Source organism: Saimiri boliviensis, chromosome 8 (assembly GCF_048565385.1).
Source record: "Saimiri boliviensis isolate mSaiBol1 chromosome 8, mSaiBol1.pri, whole genome shotgun sequence".
Classification (NCBI taxonomy): Eukaryota; Metazoa; Chordata; class Mammalia; order Primates; family Cebidae; genus Saimiri; species Saimiri boliviensis.
The window spans coordinates 8452846-8463799 of NC_133456.1; the positions used below are offsets into that span (position 1 = coordinate 8452846).

The window sequence follows — 10954 nt, forward strand, 5'->3', positions numbered from 1 at the left end:
TATCAAGAAGTGTCTTGCTGCCTGGATCTCTCATCTCTACAGACTCAGCAGCAAAAATATGCCCAGGCTGAAGGACAGACATCACATGTTCTCACTTTATTTGAACTCATGGAAATAGAGAGTAGAAGGATGGTTACCAGAGGCTGGGAGGGGTGATGGGAAGGTGGGAGGAGGTGGGGATGGTTAATACATACAAAAAAAAAATAAGACCTAGTATTTGGTAACACCACAGGGTGACTATAGTCAATAATAATTTAATTGTACATTTTAAAATAAAAGTATAATTAGATTGTAACACAAAAAACATATTGGATACCCCATTTTCCATGATTATTATGCATTGCATGCCTATATCAAAACATGTCATATACCTCATAAGTATATACACCTATATACCCACAAAAATTAAAAATTATATATATTACTGGGCTGTCCCTGGCTCTTATAAGAGTTACAAGTTTTAGGTTTTACTTTTACTTTGTTGAGACAGTCTGACTCTATCACCCAGGCTGGAGTGCGATGACGCAATCTTGGCTCACTGCAGCGTCCGCCTCTGGGGTTCAAGTGATTCTCCTGCCTCAGCCTCCTCAGTAGCTGGGATTACAGGTGTGAGCCACTGCTCCTGGCTCAGGTTTTTCCTTAAAGATGCCTAAAAGGCTCTGCACACTCCTTCCCTCAGGAGCTAAAGAGGAGAGAGGCTGTCCCCAGAGCTCTCATGTAGTTTTGTTGGCTGCAGAGTTACAAGTTCCTGTTAGCCTCTTCCCTTGGGAATCTAGGGACTAGTTAACATCTGAACCATTTTCTATTACTAACCTAGATTTTCCACTAAAAAAGTCTTCTTCAATTAAGACTAAGAAGTCTTCTTAATTGAAACTTTTTTTTTTTTTTTTTTTTTTTTTTGAGACGGAGTTTCGCTCTTGTTACCCAGGCTGGAGTGCAATGGCTCGATCTCGGCTCACCGCAACCTCCGCCTCCTGGGTTCAGGCAATTCTCCTGCCTCAGCCTCCTGAGTAGCTGGGATTACAGGCACGTGCCACCGTGCCCAGCTAATTTTTTGTATTTTTAGTAGAGACGGGGTTTCACCATGTTGACCAGGATGGTCTTGATCTCTCGACCTTGTGATCCACCCGCCTCGGCCTCCCAAAGTGCTGGGATTACAGGCGTGAGCCACCGCACCTGGCCCTTAATTGGAACTTCTTAGGCCAGGCCCAGTGGTTCATGCCTGTATTCCCCGTACTGTGGGAGGCCAAGGCAGGTGGATCACCTGAGGTCAAGAGTTCAAGACCAACCTGACCAACATGGAGAAACCCCATCTCTACTAAAAATACAAAAATTGGCTGGGCATGGTGGTGAATGCCTGTAATCCCAGCTACTCAGGAGGCTGAGGCAGGAGAATCGCTTCAACCCAGGAGGCAGAGTTTGCAGTGAGCTGAGATTGCACCATTGCACTCCAGCTGGAGCAACAAGAGCAGGACTTCATCACCAAAAATAAAAATACAAAAGAAACTTACTTATATCCATCTATCTTTTCTTAAACATTTCAGTCTATGCAGCAGAACCAGGATCCTGAAGTATTTGTCCAGCCTAAGGTGTTATCCAATACCATCCCGGTAAGGACTCGCTTTTTCTTTTTTTTTTTCTTTCTTTTTTTTTTTTTTTTTTAAGACTAGTCAGGTGCCGTAGTGAGAAGGTAGAAAGAGTAGAACAAGGAGTTAGAGCTGTAACTTACTGTGAACAATCAGGACCCCTTTTTTCTGAAGAACACATTATATATTTTTAAATTCTTCTGCCGGATGTGAAGTAAAAGGTTGTCAGCTTAATGAAAAGAGTTAGCTGTGGAGCCAAGCCCATCTTAGAGGCATCTCCTAGACCAGGCCCTCTCCCACCCCCGTCCTGGTGGCGTCCATTGCCGTGGCCTCTGTGGATCTCAAGATATCTGCATGGATGTCTTCCCTGACTGTGTGTGTAGAGGGCAGGGTGGGCCATTACTCAGTATTTATGAATGGGTGACTGCTAAGAGTGTGGTAGCCTGGCTTCTCTAAAGAGGACTTCCCGGAAGAGCTGTGATGTCCCAGGTGGCAAAGCCACTATCCTGGTACAGTCCTCTCGTTTCCCATTGCTCTGAGAATACAGCCTCCCGGGCCTATGTCTTCTGTCCTGTTCGTCTTCCCTTCTTGCTTCGTTGTGTGTTGTCCTTACTCTCTAGCACCCACCAACCTTGCCTTGCACACAGGTTTTTTTTTAGTTCCTTAAAGTCATTCTTGTTTTCCTTTGAGCCGTTGTACCCCTCCTTGAGCCTTGGAATTTAAATTCTGACTGGTCTTATAAACACGACTCTTTCCTGTGTGTCTCGTCGTTCTGCATGGTGATCTGTCTGCAGGAGTTCTCAGCCTGCTTTTGCACCAAAAATAAATAAATAAAAGGTCAATAGCTCAGACGCCAAAAACCACACCCTTGAAACTGTGGCCAGCTCTGTGCTCTGTAAATGAGGAGGTGGTGTATAAGAGAAAGGAATGTAGATCTCTGTTGATTATATCAAATCTGAGAATTACTGAAAATACTGATTATTACTGGTTTAATATATTCAGATAATTGGCTGGAATTACCCTAGAAGCACATCTAAATGGAGGAGAGAGGTAGATGTTGGCTTTATTTCTAAGAAATTTTCTCATTGATACCTATAATGGTATAAAAAATAGATTAAACATAACTGGATTTTGTTTTTTGTTTTTTTGGAATGGAGTCTTGCTCTGTTGCCCAGGCTGGAGTGCAATGGTGCTATCTCGGCTCACTGCAACCTCCACTTCCTGGGTTTAAGCAGTTCTTCTACCCCAGCCTCCCAAGTGGCTGGAATTAAAGGCACCCATCACCACACTCAGCTAAGTTTTTGTATTTTTAGTAGAGATGGGGTTTCACCATGTTGGCCAAGCTGGTCTCACTCCAATTTCTGACCTCAAGTGATCCACCCACCTCAGCCTACCAAAGTGCTAGGATTACAGATGTGAGCCACTGTTCCGTGCCATAACTGGATTTTTAACTTCTTTTTTATTGTAGTATGATTTACATACACGAAAATACAGATTTTTAGAGGCCAGGTGTGGTGACTCACACCTGTAATACCAGCACTTTGGGAGGCCAAGGTGGGAGGATCACTTAAGCCCAGGAGTTCAAGATCAGCCTGGGTAATGTAGTGAGACCTTGTCGCTATTTTAAAAAAAAAGGAAAAAAAAAATGAGGCAGGAGGATTGCTTGAGCCCAGGAAGTTGAAGCTGCAGTGAGTGATGACCACACTACTGCACTCCCACATGGGTGACAGAATGAGAACTTGTCAAAAAAAAAAAAAAAAAAATGCAGATTTCTGTGGTTGGACATGGCTTCCCATAATGATTCTAGGACTTTCTTATGTAAATGGGCTCATCATCCTTAAGCTAATGGAAGTTTATAACCAGATGTCAAATGATAACCAGATGTCAAATGGTCAAATGCTCCTACTGAATGTTTACCTGAACCCAAAATAGTCTGTCTCTGAGCTCCAGTCTTCTGCTGCTTATGCATGTTTCCACATGGTCCCTATTCTGGGCCTGGCCACTGGCTTCTGCACTTTGGTACAGAATGACCATTGTTCCTCTCCAGGTTGCAGGTGCCCCACTGGTCACTGCAACGACCACTGCAGTGTCTTCAGTCCTGCTAGCCCCAAGTGTTTTCCAGCAGACAGTTACAAGATCTTCAGACCTGGAGAGGAAAGCAAGCTCCCCTTCTCCTCTAACTGTTGGAACGCCAGAAAATCAGAGAAAGCCTTCCATTATTCTCAGCAAGTCTCAGCTCCAGGATACATTAATACATCTAATAAAGGTATGTAGGATACCAATTGTATCTTTGAGTCTTCATTATTTAATGAAAGAAATTTTATAAATTCCTGCTACAGAATCAGCTCATAAAGTAAATTCAAAAGACTAGCTGGAGGTCGGGCAAAGTGGCTCACACCTGTAATCCCAGCACTTTGGGAGGCCGAGGTGGGCCAAAATAAAAAAAAAGACTAGCTGGGAGTCCTGTTTCTCTTTTTTTGAGCATACAGTCCTGGTGGAGAAATACCTCAGTGAACTCAAAATACTGATCATGATTTTCTCTGGGTGGTGGGATTATCAGTTATACAAATCATCTATACAATTTTTTTCCTAAGCTGTTATCAAGGAAGTAAAATCTGATGAGGTAAAAGTGACGTTCATATTCTTTACCATCTCTTCTAGAATGATTCCAGCTTCCTCAGTACACTTCATGAAGTCTACTTGCAGGTGCTGACGAAGAACAAAGACAACCACAACCTATGACTGGAGCAGAATGAGTCTAAAGGCAGAGCACCAACCTCAGAGACAAATAGGCTTCATCATGGAAACTTCTGAGCAGAACATTGAGTTTGAGAATCCTGAAATTGAGCCTATGAGAAAGAGACTTATTTCTTAAGAATGTTTTCCAAGTGACATTCTCAGTGATAATGGAGGTTTCACTGTGAAGCATCACCAGCAGACCTTTGTTTTGACAAAAAAAAAATCATTGTGTTAAGTTATGTGGGTCTTTTCATCAGTTAGGAGCAAGGCTGTGGAATAAGGAGTCTGATTCTCGCTTTACTTTCAAGGACTTACAGAGCAGTAGTCACCAGCCTCACAGCAGAAGTTCAGCCCGGCCAGCACCCCTTCCCCCAACCTACCCCATAGAAACGGGCATCGGGCTGACAGTCAAGTTCTGAACAGAGTAGAAGGCAGCTCTGCAAAGTAGCTTCAGGTTTTTAGGACCAGAATTTAAGTTGGCAAATTAGGAATTACTTGCCCGAGTGAAGTATATTTTATATGAACGCCCCATTTGGGCCTTAAAAGTTGTGAAATTTCTTAATAGCGTTTTGTTTTTAAGTGCCCCAGTCCTGCCACGCAGCAGGCCCCCAGTGCAGCATTACCATTTGAATAGGGCACTGTCAGGCTCTGGTGGTGTGGACGCAGGCTTGTCACACCTTTGAAGGAAAGGCTGGGGCTGGGAGTGCCCACATCCTATCAAATCTTCATTTTAAGTTAAGCTCTCCAGTGGTTGTGAAAACGTTAAGTTTGTGTGTGGAGCACATTCTTATTTTCCTCTTCTGTCACTGTTGGTTGTTTTCCTTAACACTTTGACAAAAGGACCAGTGGACCAATCTGACGACACCATTCTGGTTCCTTTCCTTGAGTGTACTGAGAATAGTTTTAAAGCTATGCAGAAAAGGGAGCTGTTATTCACACTGCCCTAATTTTGTTGTAGAATTATGGAGTTAAAAGAAAATGTGATTCCAAACTCTACCAGTGTATTCCTAGGCTGTGAGTACTTTCCCAGCCCAAAGTGTGAAAATATGTAAAGATGCTTTGTTATGCTGCTATTGATCTGCCATGATTTCTATTTATTCTTTTATGGCATGTAATGGTGTTTAGTAAGATTTTAATGTAGATTTTGATTTATTTCAGCAATAGTAATTTTAAGATATTCTTTGAATGAAAGTGTCTTCGTTTCTATGATACAGGTCATTTTGTAGTATTTAACCAATTAAGATGCACTGCTTACTTTTCTGAGCACTATTTAATGATGGGGTAAAAACCCAATTGGCTCAACCAGCTAGCATAAGGATTAGCTGTGAATAATGCTGACAGATATGATGGTTCCTTGGGAACAATCATTTAAGCTTTAATGGTAACTCAATCATAAGTCCATAGATTATTTTTTTCTAGCTGAAATTTTAGAAAATTACTTGTGAATGACATATTTGTTTTAGTTTGGTCTTAGTTTTTAGCATAAAGAATGATTGGCTTTTGTTGATCTAAACATGCTTCCTGGACAGGGTTTCTGCTTCTCATTTTAGTGTCTTCTGTCACTGTCTACCTAATTATGTGTGAATTGTGCAGAATTCAGGGAAGCTTATAAGTTTTCATGCTCAATTATGAATAGTTTGTTTTCACAGATAGTGTGTAAATTAAGCAACCAAAAATGAATTGCTTATGCATCATCTGGGAATGAGAAAGTTATAGTAGGATACAGAGTGTTGCTGACACCAGGAGATGATGTCTAGGGAGCCACGTGACTTCCATAAAGTGGACGCACCAAGAGGTGTGATCACACCCCAGGTGTGTCTCAGTGGGCTTTGGTGAACAGACGAATCAAGGGATTCTTGAATTGAAATTATGCTTTTAAGTATGTAATATGAGAAAGTTAAGAGAGAATATCCTAAAGAGAGTCTGTAATCATATTAATTTTCACCTTTAATGCTAGGAATGGATATGATAGACAGTAAAGAGAATCTATGGTAAGGCTTCCTTAGTGTGAAAGTAAACTTAAGTGCCCGAGTCATGGGGACTTGAAAAGGGTAAACCTGTTTCGCCTCCCAAATTTATATATTCAAAGCATTTACTTAAAATTCAGAAGCCAGAAGTTCATGTCATGATTACCAGGAAGTTCAGGCCAGAATGAATCCCTAGAGAAACCAGGCCAAGCCTGGATAATTGCAGTTGGATGATCCTGGCCGGAAAGTCACGGTTCAGTTGCCTTATTCCTAGTTCAGGCTTACTATCTAGAACCTCATGCTAGCTTAGGTTGCATGTTTACATTGCTGCAGTGTCTTTACTGGAACCTTAGTTGAATCAAAATGACACTGAGATGGAGATGCTTCTGGCTAGATTTCAAAGAACCCCTGGAGACCTGCATTTAGACCACTCTGTCCATTTGTGTGCCCACCCCTACCCCAGGGTCTAAGTGTAGGCTCCAAGAGAAGCAGCCTGGAGCTTGGAGGAAAGGTGTGTCTGGGGGGCCACTGGAGGTGGTGCTGCTCTTCGTTTTGTTGTAGTTAATGTGATGTCTTTGCATGGACTCACACCTCCCAGACAGCCTTGTTCCTTTAAGGCAGAAGCTCCTCTTCTTTGTGTACCTCCTGGGATTCGTGACGTGTGAGATTTGGCCTGCTTGACTTTGAACTCAAGTTTTTCAAGTGACTCTCGGTGTTGGGAGAAGCATTTCATGCTGTCCACCTGTATTATGTCCAGAACTCACCTTCGAAGACTTAGGTGTAGCCATCACAGAGAGTGGTATTTTATTAAGAACCCAAGTCCCAGCCTGACCAACATGGTAAAACACCTTCTCTACTAAAAATACAAAAATTAGCTGGGCATGGTGGTGCACACCTGTAATCCCAGCTATTTAGGAGGCTGAGGCAAGAGAATCACTTGAACCCAGGAAGCGGAGGTTGCAGTGAGCTGAGATTGTACCACTGCACTCCAGCCTGGGTGACAGAGCGAGACGCCATATCCAAAAAAAAAAAAGCCCAAGTCAAGCTGAGCCCCTCCCTACAGGGGATACACAGGCTTAGTTTAGAATATGTCTGACCAGAATTTGCATGTCAAGCATTTATTCTTTTCCTGGCCTATTTTTTCTTGTAGAAATTATATAAACCCTATCAAATCCACTACTAGGTAAATTTTTAAACCATGCAGCTTTATTACTCTCCTCCCCCAAAGAATGTAGTTTGAAATTTTCTCATTTCGGTAATAGAGGCCCTAACTGCCATTGTGTTACTAATAATGCAACATGAAAATGAAGGTGCCTAACTGCTCAGAAAACAAAATCAGCCATCACACTGTAACTCTGAGAGGCATGAGAGGTGGCAGAGGCACGAGTGGGCTCGGCCCGTGTGAGTGAGGGAAACTGAGGTATCACAGGGCGCGCGTCCCGCGTCCTGGCTGCACATTTGCTGCGGAGCACGTGTTTCCTTCTTGCGTCCCTTCGGTTTTCTTCAGTTGTGTTCACTGTACCTTCTGGAACCGTAGTGCCCTGTGTTTTCAAGTGTCTGAAATGTTAAGATCTGAACAAAGTCAAGCAGCTTCCACCAGGCTTTTTTACAGCTGTGCTTGAGAACACTTCCCAGTGGATCAGGGCCTCGAGGAGCCCGTTTTTCGGCAAGTTCAGCAGGTATGTGCAATGTTTTCCCTCGGTTTTGTATTTGACATCTTCATTTAGAATGCTAAGATGCAATATCAGTCACTTCAAAGTATATGTGTTCTAAATGGTTTTTTATTCTGTATTACTGCTTTGGCCGTGTGGCTCTCATGACTTTCATTGTACCAGATTCTCAGCTCCCTGAAACGTGGGGATGAGAAGCTCTGGAATTACAGCAACGTTTTTGTTTCATGAGCGCAATACTGTATCATTAACATTTTTAATGGTATGGATTTTATACCATCTGTGTATGTTTGCAAATATTAAGTTATTACATGTTTTAAAATGATCGTTTTTCATCCTAAATTTTATATGTTTGCAAATATATTTTTTTAATAAAATTTCAAAACCAAGTTTTAGCACCTACTAAAATTTAATTGTGTTTTTATTTAATTTGTAAGAATAGGGACTTTTGAATGAGTTGCTGCTACACTTTGGCAGAGCTCCACACTGGTGAGATGGGATGAGGCGAAAAAACAAAATTGACAAAACCGTTAACAGATCTTCTATAATTCATAAGCATGACCATTAGGTGTTCACACACACACACACACACACACACACATATACACACACGAGACGTGGCATCCTGAAACGTTACAATGTCGGGACATTGCCTGTCTGACCCACAAAAAACAAAGAAAACTGTTATCTTGGGAGGCCAAAGTTGGTGGGTCACCTAAGGTCAGGAGTTCAAGACCAGTCTGACTAACATGGAGAAACCCCATCTCTACTAAAAATACAAAATTCACCGGGCATGGTGGCACATGCCTGTAATTCCAGCTACTTGGGAGGCCGAGGCAGGAGAATCACTTGAACCCAGGAGGTGGAGGTTGCGGTGAGCCGAGATCACGCCACTGCACTCCAGCCTGGGCAACAAGAACGAAACTCTGTCTCCAAAAAAAAAAAAAAAAAAAAAGGGCCGGGCGCGGTGTTTCTATGATAGTGTTTTGTAGATAGTGTTTTTTGATTGATTGATTGAGATGGAGTCTCACTCTGTCATCCTGGCTGGAGTGCAGTGGTATAACCCTAGCTTACTACAGCCTTAAACTCCTGGACTCAAGCCATCCTCCAGTCTCAGCCTCCTGAGTAGCTGGGACTACAGGCGTGTTTTGCCACACCCAGGTACTTAATTTTTTTTTTTTGAGATGGAGGCTCTTGTACCCAGGCTTGAATGCAATGGCACAATCTCGGCTCACCGCAACCTCCGCCTCCTGGGTTCAGGCAATTCTCCTGCCTCAGCCTCCCGAGTAGCTGGGATTACAGGTACGTGCCACTATGCCTGGCTAATTTTTTGTATTTTTGGTAGAGATGGGGTTCTTGCTATTTTGCCCAGGCCGGTCTCAAACTCTTGAGCTCAAGTGATCCACCTGCCTCGACCTCCCAAGGTGCTGGGATTACAGGTGTGAGCCACTGCGCCCAGCCCATCAATATTTTATTTTATTTTGGAGATGGAGTCTCACTCTGTTGCCTAGCTTGGAATGCAGTGACATGATCTTGGCTCACTGCAACCTCCACCTCCCAGGTTCAAGTGATTCTCCTGCCTCAGCCTCCCAAGTAGCTGGGATTACAGGTGCCTGCCACCATGCCCAGCTGATTTTTGTATTTTTAGTAGAGAAGGGGTTTTTGCCATGTTGGCCAGGCTGGTCTGAACTCCTGGCCTCAGGTGATGCACCAGTCTCCATCAATATTTTAAATACAGATGTTAATGCTCCACAGGCTGCACATCTTTCCCCACGTGAGTCCACATTCTTTCCTACACTGGGATTACCACTGGCACAGAGGAGGGTCAACCACTGTTCGCCTTTGGTTGGATGTTTGCAATGCTTCTGCTATTATACTGCAACAAACAATACTTGTGCTTTCCCTCCATCCAGCACTGTCCCTCAAGGAGAGAGGGCTTTTTTTCTGGTCGCTCCGGCAACATGACCCTGCTCGTCCTTGGCCAATCCCAGGGCCAGACTGGATCTTCGGCCCTCTGACTCACTCTAGAAGGCCAGGGACTGGAGAGGCCTGGAACTCCTTGGAGCTAAGTGCCAGTGTGAGGCCAGCCAGGCCCTGCCAGGCCTGCTTTCCTCATGCATAAAGAAAAGATGCCGAGTCATTGCAACTTGCACTTTCTGAGTAGTGCGGTCGGGCCCTCAGTACCTCCCAGTGTGAGGAGCAGGGAGCTGCTTTCCGGCAACGCCCTACAGCTCCTGTTGACTCCTGCCCAGGGGCACTGGACAGGCAGGGCTAGGCAGGGGCCGTGCAGGTGACAGACAGGATGCCCTTAGGGACCCCTCCTGATGAAGCAGGGAGAGATCTTCATCCTTGTCCCCTTTTCTTCTTCTTCCTTTTTTTTTTTTTTTTTTTTTTTGAGATGGAGTCTCACTCTGTCATCAGGCTGGAGTGCAGTGGTGCAATATCGGCTCACTGCAACCCCTGCCTCCCAGATTCAAGTGATTCTCCTGCCTCAGCCTCCTGAGTAGCCAGGATTACAGGCATGCACCGGCACATCCAGCTAATTTTTGTATTTTTAGTAGAGATGAGGTTTCACCGTGTTGGCCAGGATAGTCTCGATCTCGTGACCTCATGATCCACCCGCCTTGGCCTCCCAAAAGTGCTGGGATTACAGGCATGAGCCACCGTGCCCAGCCCCTTGTCCCCTCTTTCTGGTACCTCCTGGGTTTCCCTGAGCAAGGCTGGGGTGGTGGAGGGAGCTATTTTGTTCTGATGAGTATCAAAGATTAAAGCTTTTATTTTGTGTTGTGAGGAGATTAAGCGGATTTTCTCCTGGGCTGGTTGTTGAATAGCTGAGAGTGAAACTGGCTTCTTAGAGTAGGACTAAAAAGCTCCGAAGAGCGGTTTACAGAGGGGTTGCTTAAGCACTGCAAGCCACGGCTCCTCCTGGAAAACTCGAAACCATCAAGGGTGCCTCCCTTGTAAGGTGGTCTGAGAAGGTGACTGAGGAGAT

General features: G+C 44.0%; 1 protein-coding gene across 1 annotated transcript in view; it reads left to right on the forward strand.

The window, feature by feature from the left end:
* DCP1A (decapping mRNA 1A) overlaps window positions 1-8351 on the forward strand; it is a 53721-nt gene extending 45370 nt beyond the window's left edge. Inside the window, exons 8-10 of the mRNA XM_039477423.2 lie at window positions 1545-1610; window positions 3634-3852; window positions 4248-8351. Coding sequence (XP_039333357.1) covers window positions 1545-1610; window positions 3634-3852; window positions 4248-4328 — 366 coding nt within the window. The 3' untranslated portion in view covers window positions 4329-8351. The remainder of the gene's footprint in view (window positions 1-1544; window positions 1611-3633; window positions 3853-4247) is intronic.
* Window positions 8352-10954: the final 2603 nt, after the last annotated feature.